Genomic DNA, 16470 nt, shown 5'->3' with positions numbered 1-16470 from the left:
ACCCTTTCCTCCTCACAGAACTTTCCTCCTTCCTCCATAGACTGACCCTTTCCTCCTCACAAGCCTCCTCCATGGATGCTCTCCTTCTCACTCTTCCTGACTCACCACTTAAGCTCCACCTCCACCTCCCTTCCAGAAACTTCTGTGTAATGGGAAACCATTGAGGTGTCTGCCCAAGCACACAATGTATACCTCGCGTCACAGTATAACATATTATAGCATGTTAGGCCTGTGATGTCTTGTTAGGCCTGTGATGTCATGTTAGGCCTGTGATGTCTTGTTAGGCCTGTGATTTCTTGTTAGGCCTGTGATGTCTTGTTAGGCCTGTGATGTCATGTTAGGCCTGTGATGTCTTGTTAGGCCTGTGATGTCTTGTTAGGCCTGTGATGTCTTGTTAGGCCTGTGATGTCTTGTTAGGCCTGTGATGTCTTGTTAGGCCTGTGATGTCATGTTAGGCCTGTGATGTCTTGTTAGGCCTGTGATGTCAGAAACCGTGTCCGCGACCGGTGGCCTCTGACCCTTTGATGCTTTTTCCTGAAGCTTCTCTTATACGTTCTGTGTGTATTTCTATGACCACCCGATAATCCAGAATATCTGATGATCGATCTCCTTTGGGATTACTATGGATATATAGAATGTAATATTGTCTCTGTTCTTTTCAGGGAACTGAAAAAGTCGACTGGCGACTGGTTTTATGATCAGAGAATCAATCGTTTCGCCAACAGACTGGGCAGTGACATTGTGAGGATCTCGCTACGACGTAAACCTCCAGCTCCAGGTAGATCTCTCTATTCTGGGGGACACCTGAGAGAGCGCGTCCTCACACGCAGTAATAATGGTTGTCACAGGGGGCCCCTTGCATCTGCGGGAGCTCTCCCCTCTCCCTGCACTGTCTGTATACCAGGCTTCTCACAAAGTGTAGTGTGTGGGGGACCCGGGCCCCCCCATAGGCCGGGCCCCATACACCTGTACTGCCAGTAATTCCCTGATGGCGGCCCTGAGTGACATGTCTATAGCTCAGATACGAATATCAGTGACACGTCTATAGCTCAGATACGAATATCAGTGACTCGTCTATAGCTCAGATACGAATATCAGTGACTCGTCTATAGCTCAGATACGAATATCAGTGACTCGTCTATAGCTCAGATACAGATATCAGTGACACGTCTATAGCTCAGATACGGATATCAGTGACACGTCTATAGCTCAGATACGGATATCAGTGACACGTCTATAGCTCAGATACGGATATCAGTGACACGTCTATAGCTCAGATACGGATATCAGTGACACGTCTATAGCTCAGATACGGATATCAGTGACACGTCTATAGCTCAGATACGGATATCAGTGACACACACTACACACTCACACACACTCTCACACACACTCTCTCTCTCACACTCTCTCACACACACTCTCTCTCACACACACACTCTCTCTCTCACACACACACTCTCTCTCTCACACACTCTCTCTCTCTCACACACACTCTCTCTCTCACACACACTCTCTCTCTCTCACACACACTCTCTCTCTCTCACACACACTCTCTCTCTCACTTTCTCTCACACACACACACACTTTCTCTCACACTCTCTCACACACTCTCTCACACACACTTTCTCTCACACTCTCTCTCACACTCTCTCACACACACTCTCTCACACACACACTTTCTCTCACACTTTCTCTCACACTCTCTCACACTCACACACACACTTTCTCTCACACTTTCTCTCACTCTCTCACACTTTCTCTCACACTCTCTCACACTCTCTCACACTTTCTCTCACACTCTCTCACACTCTCTCACACACACTCTCTCTCACACTCTCTCTCACACTCTCTCTCACACTCTCTCTCACACTTTCTCTCACACTCTCTCTCACACTCTCTCTCACACACACACACACACACACACTCACACACACTTTTTATCCTTGAGGCCCCCAGTGAGTGAAGTCTCTGCTCCCAGTCAGCATCCTGCAGCCCCTCCCCCTTTGCCCCGACTGCAGAGCTGTATACTGGAGGGAACAGACGTCACAGCTGGTAGGGAGGGGGAGGGAGGAGAGGGGGCCCGCTGCATCTTCCTGTCACCTGGGAGAGCACACAGGCCGGAAGTCACCAGCTCCGCTCCAGCCTGGGAGCTGCTGAGGAGGGGGCCGGTCCATTGGGGAGGGAGGGGGGGGATTCTGCAGCCCGGTCCACAGACAGTGCAGGGGGAGGAGGGCCTAATGATTTTAGTTAAGTAGAAGGGGCCCCTTGCATCTGCGGGAGCTCTCCCCTCTCCCTGCACTGTCTGTATACCAGGCTTCTCATAAAAGTGTAGTGTGTGGGAGACCCGGGCCCCCCCCATAGGCCGGGCCCCATACACCTGTACTGCCAGTAATGCCCTGATGGCGGCCCTGTCTCTCCTCTCTGTCCCTATCTCTCTGTCTCTCCTCTCTGTCCCTATCTCTCTCTCTCCTCTCTGTGCCTATCTCTGTCCCTCTCTCTCTCCTTTCTGTCCCTATCTCTCTCTCTCCTCTCTGTCCCTATCTCTGTCCCTCTCTCTCTCCTCTCTGTCCCTATCTCTCTCTCCTCTCTGTCCCTATCTCTCTCCTCTCTGTCCCTATCTCTCTCCTCTCTGTCCCTATCTCTCTCTCCTCTCTGTCCCTATCTCTCTGTATCTCTCCTCTCCTCTCTGTCCCTATCTCTCTCTCTCCTCTGTCCCTATCTCTGTCCCTCTCTCTCTCCTCTCTGTCCCTATCTCTCTCTCCTCTCTGTCCCTATCTCTCTCCTCTCTGTCCCTATCTCTCTCCTCTCTGTCCCTATCTCTCTCTCCTCTCTGTCCCTATCTCTCTGTATCTCTCCTCTCCTCTCTGTCCCTATCTCTCTCTCCTCTCTGTCCCTATCTCTCTCTCCTCTCTGTCCCTATCTCTCTCTCCTCTCTGTCCCTATCTCTCTCCTCTCTGTCCCTATCTCTCTCCTCTCTGTCCCTATCTCTCTCTCCTCTCTGTCCCTATCTCTCTGTATCTCTCCTCTCCTCTCTGTCCCTATCTCTCTCTCCTCTCTGTCCCTATCTCTCTCTCCTCTCTGTCCCTATCTCTCTCTCCTCTCTGTCCCTATCTCTCTGTATCTCTCCTCTCCTCTCTGTCCCTATCTCTCTCTCCTCTCTGTCCCTATCTCTCTCTCCTCTCTGTCCCTATCTCTCTCTCCTCTCTGTCCCTATCTCTCTGTATCTCTCTGTATCTCTCCTCTCTGTCCCTATCTCTCTGTATCTCTCCTCTCTGTCCCTATCTCTCTCCTCTGTCCCTCTCTCTCTCCTTTCTGTCCCTATCTCTCTCCTCTCTGTCCCTATCTCTCTCCTCTCTGTCCCTATCTCTCTGTATCTCTCCTCTCTGTCCCTATCTCTCTCCTCTGTCCCTCTCTCTCTCCTTTCTGTCCCTATCTCTATGTATCTCTCTCTGTATCTCTCCTCTCCTCTCTGTCCCTATCTCTCTCTCCTCTCTGTCCCTATCTCTCTCCTCTCTGTCCCTATCTCTATGTATCTCTCTCTGTATCTCTCCTCTCCTCTCTGTCCCTATCTCTCTCTCTCCTCTCTGTCCCTATCTCTATGTATCTCTCTTCTCCACTATGCAGAGAGCCGACTGGCCGCCTCCATTTAGCCAATCACCTTATATACAGGGTGGGGGGATGACCTTATGGAATATCCCTTGCTCCCACCAAAAGGTCACATGTGCGGCCGCCATGTTTAGCAAATCTGCTGAATTCGCAAATCGCTACAAAGGGAATTTACTGCTGATTGGAGTTTGTCAGATTTGCGTTGCTCATCTCTAGTTCTCAGCAATCCGCCAACCTATAGGAACATACCGTCAGGTTAGACGCTGGTGTCCTGCCAGGATGATCCCTTTAGGTCAGGGGGGGGTCAGTGCCGCTCTTATCCGCTGCTGGTGACTTCTCAGGCATCGGATTGGTCCACAATATATTATTGTACCTTTTTATATGGGAGATTATACAGTAACCGTTCTGATCCCGACATAAATCACATGACCATCAATAATCTTCTTGTTCACAGTCAATAAACGGGAGACGGCGGCACAGACATTGCTGGAGAATTCACAGATGAGTGATCAGAAGGCGACAAAACCGCCGAAGAGTCCACAGGAGAGACAGAGGGCTTCTGGGTAAATATAATGGGTATATCTAGGAAGAAACATTGGGTTCTTACCACATGCCAAGAGTGGGCGACCATGGGTGTCCTCGCCCTAATCACCCTGTAACCAGCACAGAATGAGGCCTGAGCGGGGCCCTAAGCTTACATAGCCTGAGCGGGGCCCTAAGCTTACATAGCCTGAGCGGGGCCCTAAGCTTACATAGCCTGAGCGGGGCCCTAAGCTTACATAGCCTGAGCGGGGCCCTAAGCTTACATAGCCTGAGCGGGGCCCTAAGCTTACATAGCCTGAGCGGGGCCCTAAGCTTACATAGCCTGAGCGGGGCCCTAAGCTTACATAGCCTGAGCGGGGCCCTAAGCTTACATAGCCTGAGCACGGCCAGTGGCTGGTCAGCCCTCCACTGGGCATCCGCCACCTTGTGCCCCATATGCCGCCCACTAACCGCTTTAGTTTTATCATAGAGGAATGAGCGGATCTCCAGACCTCCGGGACCAGAGGAGCGACACTGAATCCACAGAGCAGATCAGTCTGAACAGCTACAAGACGGACTCCAAGAGGAGCACGCCCACCCTGTCCAGGTGACTACAGGAGCCATTGTGCTCTGGGAAGAATCCATCCCAGGACTACACTGACCCTGTCCATGATCCCAGGCTTCTCATCAGTGTCACAGGGAGATGGGCGTCTGGATGGCTCCTCCGTATTACAGGAGAAGCCGCAGGATATAAGGCCTAAACATTTCCCAGAGCCGCCATTTTGCTGGTGACCCCTGTAGCCACTGCATATCCTCAGCAAGTGGTCATAACCTGCGGAGACTTGTGGTAAACCAAATTACTGCAAGATGTTTTCTACAGATCAAGTCTCCTCCTCCTCCTCCTCCTGCAGTTACCTGATACCATCTTCCTCCTCCTCCTCCTCCTCCTGCAGTTACCTGATACCATCTTCCTCCTCCTCCTCCTCCTGCAGTTACCTGATACCATCTTCCTCCTCCTCCTCCTCCTGCAGTTACCTGATACCATCTTCCTCCTCCTCCTCCTCCTGCAGTTACCTGATACCATCTTCCTCCTCCTCCTGCAGTTACCTGATACCATCTTCCTCCTCCTCCTGCAGTTACCTGATACCATCTTCCTCCTCCTCCTCCTCCTGCAGTTACCTGATACAATCTTCCTCCTCCTCCTCCTGCAGTTACCTGATACAATCTTCCTCCTCCTCCTCCTGCAGTTACCTGATACCATCTTCCTCCTCCTCCTGCAGTTACCTGATACCATCTTCCTCCTCCTCCTGCAGTTACCTGATACCATCTTCCTCCTCCTCCTCCTGCAGTTACCTGATACCATCTTCCTCCTCCTCCTGCAGTTACCTGATACCATCTTCCTCCTCCTCCTCCTCCTGCAGTTACCTGATACCATCTTCCTCCTCCTCCTGCAGTTACCTGATACCATCTTCCTCCTCCTCCTGCAGTTACCTGATACCATCTTCCTCCTCCTCCTCCTGCAGTTACCTGATACCATCTTCCTCCTCCTCCTCCTGCAGTTACCTGATACCATCTTCCTCCTCCTCCTCCTGCAGTTACCTGATACCATCTTCCTCCTCCTCCTCCTGCAGTTACCTGATACCATCTTCCTCCTCCTCCTCCTGCAGTTACCTGATACCATCTTCCTCCTCCTCCTCCTGCAGTTACCTGATACCATCTTCCTCCTCCTCCTCCTGCAGTTACCTGATACCATCTTCCTCCTCCTCCTCCTGCAGTTACCTGATACCATCTTCCTCCTCCTCCTGCAGTTACCTGATACCATCTTCCTCCTCCTCCTCCTCCTGCAGTTACCTGATACCATCTTCCTCCTTCTCCTGCAGTTACCTGATACCATCTTCCTCCTCCTCCTCCTGCAGTTACCTGATACCATCTTCCTCCTCCTCCTCCTCAGTGCAGCAGTTACCCGATACCATCTTCCTCCTCCTCCGCACTTCAGTTACCTGAGACCATCTTCCTCCTCCTCCTCCTCAGTGCAGCAGTTACCTGAGACCATCTTCCTCCTAATCCTCCTCCTCAGTGCAGCAGTTACCTGAGACCATCTTCCTCCTAATCCTCCTCCTCCGTGCAGCAGTTACCTGATACCATCCTCCTCCTCCTCCTGCAGTTACCCGATACCATCTTCCTCCTCCTCCTCCAGTTACCTGAGACCATCTTCCTCCTCCTCCTCCTCCTCCTCAGTGCAGCAGTTACCTGATACCATCTTCCTCCTCCTCCAGTTACCTGATACCATCTTCCTCCTCCTCCTGCAGTTACCTGATACCATCCTCCTCCTCCTCCTGCAGTTACCCGATACCATCTTCCTCCTCCTCCTCCAGTTACCTGAGACCATCCTCCTCCTCCTCCTCCTCCTCAGTGCAGCAGTTACCTGAGACCATCTTCCTCCTCCTCCTCCAGTTACCTGGTCTCCTGTGCAGCAGTTACCTGATACCATCTTCCTCCTCCTCCTGCAGTTACCTGATACCATCTTCCTCCTCCTCCTGCAGTTACCTGATACCATCTTCCTCCTCCTCCTGCAGTTACCTGATACCATCTTCCTCCTCCTCCTGCAGTTACCTGATACCATCTTCCTCCTCCTCCTCCTGCAGTTACCTGATACCATCTTCCTCCTCCTCCTGCAGTTACCTGATACCATCTTCCTCTTCCTCCTCCAGTTACCTGATACCATCTTCCTCCTCCTCCTCCAGTTACCTGATACCATCTTCCTCCTCCTCCTGCAGTTACCTGATACCATCTTCCTCCTCCTCCTGCAGTTACCTGATACCATCTTCCTCTTCCTCCTCCAGTTACCTGATACCATCTTCCTCCTCCTCCTCCAGTTACCTGGTCTCCTGTGCAGCACTTTCCAATTGTGCTCACCTCCTCCTCCTCCTGCAGTTACCTGATACCATCTTCCTCCTCCTCCTGCAGTTACCTGATACCATCTTCCTCTTCCTCCTCCAGTTACCCGATACCATCTTCCTCCTCCTCCAGTTACCTGAGACCATCTTCCTCCTCCTCCTCCTCCTCAGTGCAGCAGTTACCTGATACCATCTTCCTCCTCCTCCTCCAGTTACCTGGTCTCCTGTGCAGCAGTTACCTGATACCATCTTCCTCCTCCTCCTGCAGTTACCTGATACCATCTTCCTCCTCCTCCTGCAGTTACCTGATACCATCTTCCTCCTCCTCCTGCAGTTACCTGATACCATCCTCCTCCTCCTGCAGTTACCTGGTCTCCTGTGCAGCACTTTCCAATTGTGCTCACCTCCTCCTTCCCTGCAGCGGTTTCCTGATACCTACCTGGGACCACCAGGGTCTCTTTACCTCCCTCTATCAGTAACCCCACCCCCTATCCCCTTTACTGCCCTGGACCACTGGGGACCCCACCATTACACCCTTCTGACCGTTATTTCATACCACTAAAACCTCCGGTGTCCTGGCCAGCAGGGATGTTACCATTAGGCGTTATTTGGACACCATATGGCACAGTAGTGTGTACATTGTACTGACTCGGGAGAACACTGCCCTTGGGGATTGTGGGATTGAACATTACTATTGACCCTCTGTCTCTGTGCTCAAGGAGAAATTCAGCAGAGAAGATGAGTGCTTCCTCGGATGGAAGGAAGAACTATGGACCCAGTGGCGCTAAAGTGGACACCTTGACTGTCCCTGTCCGCTCCCGGGATTACCACCACTCCGACTCAGAAGGGGTAGGTTCAGCCTGTATGTGCAGGTATAAGTCGCCCCCTCCAGGAGATCTCCATTCACCTCTCATCCTTTGTTGTTTTTTACTTCAGGAACCGCGTTTGGGTAACCGTAGTGCGGGCTCCGCAGACGAGAGTGACGCCATTTTCAAGAAGAATCCTCGAAGACTCCTAAAGCCTTCAGGTAGTAAACAGGCCGAAATATAACCTGGTCCTAAAATTCGCTCCGTCCTCATCCTGTGTAATGTTCATTCAGACTACAGTAAGTCCGTGATAGATTTACGGCCAGAAGAAAAGGTGGAAGAAGGAAACACGATGGGTGATCGAAGCAAGTCAGTTCCTGGCCTCAATGCTGAGATGGTGCGTTATACTTAACAGGCTGGATGATGCTAGTATACAGAATCTGTCTGGAGGTAGAGAAGAGAGGATACATAGAGAGCAGATGACACAGGCTGGAGATAGAGAGGATACATGGAGAGTATATCACAGGCTGGAGATAGAGAGGATACATAGAGAGCAGATGACACAGGCTGGAGATAGAGAGGATACATAGAGAGAATATCACAGGCTGGAGATAGAGAGGATACATAGAGAGCAGATGACACAGGCTGGAGATAGAGAGGATACATGGAGAGAATATCACACAGGCTGGAGATAGAGAGAATATCACAGGCTGGAGATAGAGAGGATACATAGAGAGAATATCACAGGCTGGAGATAGAGAGGATACATAGAGAGCAGATGACACAGGCTGGAGATAGAGAGGATACATGGAGAGAATATCACACAGGCTGGAGATAGAGAGGATACATAGAGAGCAGATCACACAGGCTGGAGATAGAGAGGATATATGGAGAGCAGATCACACAGGCTGGAGATAGAGAGAATATCACAGGCTGGAGATAGAGAGGATACATAGAGAGAATATCACAGGCTGGAGATAGAGAGGATACATAGAGAGCAGATCACACAGGCTGGAGATAGAGAGGATACATAGAGAGCAGATCACACAGGCTGGAGATAGAGAGGATACATAGAGAGCAGATCACACAGGCTGGAGATAGAGAGGATACATAGAGAGCAGATCACACAGGCTGGAGATAGAGAGGATACATAGAGAGCAGATCACACAGGCTGGAGATAGAGAGGATACATAGAGAGCAGATCACACAGGCTGGAGATAGAGAGGATACATAGAGAGCAGATCACACAGGCTGGAGATAGAGAGGATACATAGAGAGCAGATCACACAGGCTGGAGATAGGAGGAGAGCATACATAGAGAGCAGATCACACAGGCTGGAGATAGGAGGAGAGCATACATAGAGAGCAGATCACACAGGCTGGAGATAGAGAGGAGAAGATACATGGAGAGAATATCACAGGCTGGAGATAGAGAGGTGAGGATACATAGAAAGCAGATCTCACAGGCTGGAGATAGGAAATAGAGAGGATACATGGAGAGAATATCACAGGCTGGAGATAGGGAGGAGAGCATACACAGAGGACCGCTCACACAGGCTGGAAATAGGGGGAGCTCATACATGGAGAGAATATCACAGGCTGCAGATAGGGAGGAGAGCATACATGGAGGACCGCTCACACGGGCTGGAAATAGAGAAGTGAGCATACATAGAGGGCAGCTTACACAGGCTGGAGTCAGGGAGGAGAGCATACATGGAGGACAGCTCACACAGGCTGGAAATAGGGGGAGCTTATACATAGAGAGCAGATCACACAGGCTGGAGATAGGGAGGAGAGCATACACAGAGGGCAGATCACACAGGCTGGAGATAGAGGGAGCTCATACATAGAGGACAAATCACACAGGCTGAAGATAGGGAGGAGAGCATGCAGAGAGGGCAGCTTACACAGGCTGGATATTCACATTAGTCAATATTAAATTGTTTGGTTTGCTTTGAACATCATAATTGTTACAGATTAACACTTTGCACCTAGGAAGAGGAAGATGAAGATATTGATAACCTAGTGGAAATTCATCGCTTGACCACAGCTAGGAGTAGTCTGCGCAGTGGAACCTCCACGGTAAATCTTTGGTGGTTGGCTTGTCATTGGCCCCTGCTCGTCTTGGCTTGTCGTGGGCCTCTGATGCATTTAGCTTGTCATGGGCTTCTGCTCTCCTTGGCATGTGATTGTCGTGCGTCCCTGCTCCCCTTGGCTTGCTGTGGGCCCCTGCTCCCCTTGGCTTGCTGTGGGCCCCTGCTCCCCTTGGCTTGCTGTGGGCCCCTGCTCCCCTTGGCTTGGTGTGGGCCCCTGCTTCCCTTGGCTTGCTGTGGGCCCCTGCTTCCCTTGGATTATCATGGGCCCCTGCTCCCCTTGGCTTGCTGTGGGCCCCTGCTCCCCTTGGCTTGCTGTGGGCCCCTGCTCCCCTTGGCTTGCTGTGGGACCCTGCTTCCCTTGGATTATCATGGGCCCCTGCTCCGCATGTCATGGCCTCTTGCTCTCCTTGGCTTGTTATGGGCCGCTGCTCCGTTTGGCTTTTCATTGGACCCTGCTGTATTTGGTTTGTCATGGGCCACTGCTACGTTGGCTTTGCCTTCAATACATCTCAATACCATATGGTTCTAGGTCCACTGAGAATAGTCCAGAAGGCTTCATCCTGGGTTCATACAGTACATGTGTTCATCTGTAAACTCTGCTGATCCCCTTACACAGTGGCCATATTCTCAGTAAGGCCTTATGGGTAATTCTGTGGGCCCTCTGGTGTTTGTGTCCTACCTCTCCAAATATGTTACTTGTGACATTAGTGTCTAGTACTTCTCAATCTCGTACACATTGTGATGCCCGTTTAGCATAACCACAGACCAGACCATCTTATATGGTGGCTTTATGGGAGTCCAGTTGTGGTCCCTGTGGAGATTTTGAGATGTTGTGCCTACAGGGAAGACCATAGGATGGCTTCTGAGATGAAACCTCCTGGAGGTGTATCTAACTCTGAATATTTATGTAGATGGCATTACACCTTAATCCTACATCCATTGTTGACCACCACAGTACCCCATCTATAATTTACGTCCCTGTAGTCGGGGTTTGAGTTGTTTCCGATAATGCAGCATCAGATACTAGAAGGCCAATACTGAGAAGGAGTGGCAGGAATAGGCCGCCCTATGTGTGGAAATTTCCGATTACATCACGTTGGGTTCTCCCCACCCAGTAACGCTTTCTCCGTCTTCCAGAGCACGATGGGGAGTATGATGAGCATCTACAGCGAAGCCGGAGATTTCGGAAATGTGATTGTAACAGGGGAAATCATGTTCTCTATGAGATACGACGGCAAAACACAGATCCTGAGTATTGTGGTAAAGGAATGTCGGAACCTGGCCTATGGGGATGACGTGAAGCGGAGATCTAACCCGTGAGTGGTGCTGGCATTTGCTCTACACTCTGTGTTTATGGGTTATAAAGGCTGATAAAAGCTTCTCTATAAAAGCCACTAGATAGACAATAAAGAGTCCACCCATAGTACATCCTAACCACCATGTCTTACAGATACGTGAAGTCCTATCTTCTGCCAGATAAATCCCGCCAGGGAAAACGCAAAACTACAATAAAGCGTAACTCTGTGAATCCGCTGTACGGCGAGACCTTACAGGTAAATCAATGCGGCAGACATCCATGATGTTGTAGACATTGGATGATCATTGTCATGGTCACCACCCGTCTCCTCCTCTTGTAGTACATTGTCCCAGAGTCCATTTTGCTCTCAAGAACCCTACAGCTGTCGGTGTGGCACCACGATCGCTTTGGAAGAAACACTTTTCTTGGGGAGGTGAACATACCGCTGGATTCCTGGAACTTCGACAGCATGATGGACGAGTGTCTTCCTCTTCATGGGAAGGTAATTCCTAGGTTCTACTACTGGGAGACTCTTTGGAAGCCGTTATGTTTGTTAATGTATGCAAATGAGCAATTGATTATGTAAATCAGCAGATACATCCTTGTATGAGTCCAAACACAATGAAGGCTATTCAGCCACGCAGCAGTCCACTCTGACTACAGTGTGTGTACTGGGGCTTGTCAGACCAGTCTGTAATCCAATCAATAAATGACTACAGTGTGTGTACTGGGGCTTGTCAGACCAGTCCGTAATCCAATCAATAAATGACTACAGTGTGTGTACTGGGGCTTGTCAGACCAGTCCGTAATCCAATCAATAAATGCACAACACCTTCATATTTTGCTGTATCTTTATCTCAATCTGAAAGTCTTTACAATATATAAGAATACATCACCACGGTGCACAGAAGACATTCGGCATGAGAGGGACGGATTGTATCTTGGCTCATATAGGGCTAATGGATCCCAGTCCACATTCAGAGACACCAGCTGCACCACACACGCCCTTGTTCTCGAAACGTCGCAGACGTGTGGACGTTATCCACTTAGCCTATCTGTGTGGTACAGCTGGTGTCTCTGAATGTGGACTGGGATCCATTAGCCCTATATGAGCCAAGATACAATCCGTCCCTCTCACACCGAATGTTTTCTTATTTATTGATTGGACTGATTGGACATCCTTGTATGAGAGCAGATGATGTCCCCCCACATGGCTATTGCATGTGATGGCCATCAGACCACCTTTTGTTGTTAATACCTCTGTGTATCCCAGTACATTGACTATGCGTGTCCATCAGCCAAGGCCAGGCCGGGCTGACCTCCCCTGTGGCAGAACCATAGGACAATGTTTTTAATACTTTTAGTACTTCTCTTACCCGCTGTCTCCCTGCTCATATTGTCCCCATTCTTCTTCAGGGCGCAGCAGATGCCACAGTGTCCTATAAAGGAGAGCTGGTTGTGTCCTTAAAGTACATCCCACCATCCAAGTCCAGCGGTGGGAGTGAGAGGAGGAAGAGTGAGTGATCCTAGAATATACCGCCATATTGTTCCACCTATGTGTATCCCTGGAGCTCTTTCCTCCTTTCCTTGTATGATAAATAATTATGATTCTTTTTGCTTTGAGAAATGTGACTTAATGTTGAAAGCGAAACCAAGAGGACCACCCAATCAGGGGCGCCCACCATGGCTTTATTTGTCTTTTACATTTTTCCAGGCAAAGCAGATGAGGGAGGAGAACTCCAGGTTTGGATTAAAGAGGCTAAAAACCTGACAGCAGTGAAGCCTGGTGGGACCTCGGACAGCTTTGTCAAGGGGTGAGGACTATGGGGGTCTACACAGCTTCAGACATTTCATCCACTTCTCTGTGACATCAGTTTAAATTCTGCTTATAAAAGAAGAGAAACTAGCGTCTGTATAAGCTGTCCGCCCACCAGGGTTGCAGAGCTTCCTCAGTAATGGGGACCTCCACTCATTGTCCCCCCTTGTATAGATGAAGCTCGTAGCTGGTGATCCCCACAAAACACAAAGTCAATAAACTAAGGGCCCTATTCCACGGGACGATTATCGTTCGCATAATAGTTAACGATAAATGATCCAAACGACCGCTATTGCAAAAGACCTGAATTCGTTCACCCATTTACATGGAACAATAATCGTTACTTATGATCGTTCTTGCGGTAGTCTTGTCGTCACTATTGCGTTCATCGCTACTGCGAACGACCAAACGACGTCTTATTCAATGCAAACGATTTGCGAACGAGCAACAATTTCTCGTTCGGTCATTAATCGTTAACTGCTATTCAATCGAACGATTCAAACGACTTAACGATAATCTGAACGATAATCGTGCGGTGGAATAGGGCCCTAAGTGAATGGAGCTGCCAAAATTCAGCTGGAGCCTGTGCTCCCAGCAGGTAAGTCCAACAATCTGATGTGTAGTGGCCTCTGATGTGACGTTTGGGAACAGAAGACTCAGGTGTGTCCCCTCCTCAGGTGTGTCCACTCAGGTGTGCATCACTCATCACAGCTCTTCAAGCTCATACATGGCTGTTCTATGGCGTTACAGTGTTTGGACCCATTCAGAGTTTCTCCTCTCTTGCTCTGTTCTCCATAGTTACTTGTTACCAATCAAGAGCAGGAACACCAAGCGTAAAACTCCGGTCATGAAGAAGAGCCTGAACCCCCACTATAACCACACCTTTGTGTACAATGGGATTAAGCCTGAAGACCTGCAAAACACGTGTCTGGAGCTGACAGTCTGGGATCGGGAGCCACTATCCAGCAATGACTTTCTCGGAGGAGTAAGGCTCGGGCCCGGGACAGGTGAGCTTAGAGAGACCCACCTTGTGACGTGGCTCCATTTTGTGATGTTTGATGTCCTATTCTGCGGAACCTGTTGGCGCTATACAAATAAATATTATTATTATTATTAGCAATAGTCTACACTGAATGAGCCGCCATCTGATCTTTTTTTCCATCTTTCGCATCTTCGTCTGGTTCCTAGACCACCATACTGTGTTATTGCTAGAGACAGCTGTCAGCACGTGTTCCTGTGTACAGGAGAACTGGGAGGTACTGTAGCTGTCGGTCTATGGGCACATTTGTATCGCCAACAGTCAAAGGAAGTCGCTTTGAGCTGTCAAGACCACTGACAACCCTATACAGACCTTGAGGAGTAAAACCATACCCGAAATCTCGCTCTTACAGCTTAAGGCTATGTTCACACTACGTAAAAGTACGGCCGTTGCTGCCATCGGCCATCAGTGAATCCCGGCTGCAGAAAGACCTGTCAGTTCACACAGTGAAGCGAGCGGCTCCGGGCACTCGCTTCACTATGGGCTATGGGAAGCTCTGATGCGGGCGCACGCTGATGATCTGGGCACAGACCGGCCGTTTCGTGACCCGGCCAGGGTCACGGAATGGCCAGTCTGATACGTAGTGTGAACATAGCCTGAATGACCAAGAAAACCATTGTGTGACTCCACCACCACAGTAAGTGTCTAGAAGGTGGCTCTTCTTGTTCTTTGCATTGAGTATCCTCAGCCTTTCTCTCAGCTGGCACTGGTATACCACTGGTATACCATATACGATATACCATTGAGCTGGTTTACTAAGGAAAATCAGTAGACTCCCGCAGTGGGGCTGTCAATCATAGCTGAGAGGAGTTGCTGGGAAATCTTTCAATACATGGAGCTGTGTGCACCTAACCAGACGCCACCTCTTGGACACTTCCCATGGTGATGACAGAGATTATACAATGTTTTGGCTGCATGACCTATACCTCAGCTAACATTCCCTCTCCGATGGCTCGGCACTATTACGCAGGAGATCAGACAGTCTTAGGCTTGTGGTCACAACATCATCTCACCTCAAAATGATGAATCCAGTTAGGGTCCTATTACACAGAGAGATTTTTAACAATTGCAAACGACATTGTTTATCGTTAACCTGAAATCGTTCACCATATTACACAGAACGATAATATTTAGTTAAGATCGTTACTACGATTGTTATTGCAACCGTTACTCTGATCATTTACCTCTTCTGATCCCAGCAAAACAATGGACAATATGCAATTACACTGAACGATTAGTGAACAAATGCGGAACTTGAGCGAACGAACATGGAATTACAGCGAACAATTAACGATAATTTTAGGTTCAGATCTAAATCTGCAATTATACAGAACGATTATCATTTAAATTCAAACGATTTAACAATTTTTGGCACAATAATCGTCCTGTGTAATAGGAACCCTTAGTGTCCAGGTTGTTATCTAATCTGAATCTAGACTCTGTATGGTATAGCTCGGTATCTTTGGGTGGGTATCTTGGCTCGGTATCTTTGGGTGGGTATCTTGGCTCGGTATCTTTGGGTGGGTATCTTGGCTCGGTATCTTTGGGTGGGTATCTTGGCTCGGTATCTTTGGGTGGGTATCTTGGCTCGGTATCTTTGGGTGGGTATCTTGGCTCGGTATCTTTGGGTGGGTATCTTGGCTTGGTATCTTTGGGTGGGTATCTTTTAGTAGGGCAATTGGCCAGATTGGTACTGTTGGGCATTTGGATACCCTATCTGCCACATGTTTGTGATATGACTGCACACAGTACTAACGTGACAGATAGAGACTAACGGTGACATCGATGCCAATAGGGTTACCCAGTTTTGGAGATCAGTACTTCCCACAATCAACTGGTGGGGTACTTTTTTGTGGTGGTGTACAAAAATTGCACTATGCTTTTTCAGTGGGTATCTTAGCTCGGTATCTCTGGGTGGGTATCTGAGCTCGGTATCTTTGGGTATGTGCATCTTTGGGTTTATAATTTACCTCTTAATGTTAATTCTCTATAGGTTTATACAATGGACAACCTGTAGACTGGATGGACTCCAGCGGAGAGGAGCTCAGTCTATGGACTAAGATGAGACAGTACCCGGGATCCTGGGCTGAGGGATCATTACAGCTTCGCCCCACAATGGCCAAGGCAAAGTAATCCCCCATACACCTGCCCGCGCCCCCAATTACTCTTCTAGGACTCTGTATGCTATTAACAGAAGAACAATTGTATTTTATGTAACCAATAATAATTGTATATTGTGCTGATTATTTATTGCTCTCTCACATTTGATTTATAAATTTATAACTTTTATTGGTATATCAAGTAAATGGGGTTGTTCTCCTCCTGGCCTGGCTGCTGGGACCCCTGTTCTTCTTCACATGGTCTTCCAGTATTATTCTACATAGGACA

General features: G+C 49.2%; 1 protein-coding gene across 2 annotated transcripts in view; it reads left to right on the top strand.

The window, feature by feature from the left end:
- SYTL4 (synaptotagmin like 4) overlaps positions 1-16438 on the top strand; it is a 54750-nt gene extending 38312 nt beyond the window's left edge. For both annotated transcript variants that reach the window (XM_069985774.1, XM_069985775.1), the window contains exons 4-17: positions 663-778; positions 4064-4172; positions 4622-4738; positions 7748-7877; positions 7965-8055; positions 8128-8231; positions 9830-9916; positions 11068-11246; positions 11381-11483; positions 11568-11729; positions 12644-12743; positions 12942-13041; positions 13842-14050; positions 16076-16438. In XM_069985774.1, coding sequence (XP_069841875.1) covers positions 663-778; positions 4064-4172; positions 4622-4738; positions 7748-7877; positions 7965-8055; positions 8128-8231; positions 9830-9916; positions 11068-11246; positions 11381-11483; positions 11568-11729; positions 12644-12743; positions 12942-13041; positions 13842-14050; positions 16076-16215 — 1747 coding nt within the window. In that variant the 3' untranslated portion in view covers positions 16216-16438. The remainder of the gene's footprint in view (positions 1-662; positions 779-4063; positions 4173-4621; positions 4739-7747; positions 7878-7964; positions 8056-8127; positions 8232-9829; positions 9917-11067; positions 11247-11380; positions 11484-11567; positions 11730-12643; positions 12744-12941; positions 13042-13841; positions 14051-16075) is intronic.
- Positions 16439-16470: the final 32 nt, after the last annotated feature.

The sequence above is a fragment of the Dendropsophus ebraccatus genome, chromosome 10, assembly GCF_027789765.1.
Source record: "Dendropsophus ebraccatus isolate aDenEbr1 chromosome 10, aDenEbr1.pat, whole genome shotgun sequence".
Classification (NCBI taxonomy): domain Eukaryota; kingdom Metazoa; phylum Chordata; class Amphibia; order Anura; family Hylidae; genus Dendropsophus; species Dendropsophus ebraccatus.
The sequence above is the reverse complement of the archived record's forward strand: the minus strand, read 5'-3'. Positions and strand labels throughout refer to the sequence as shown.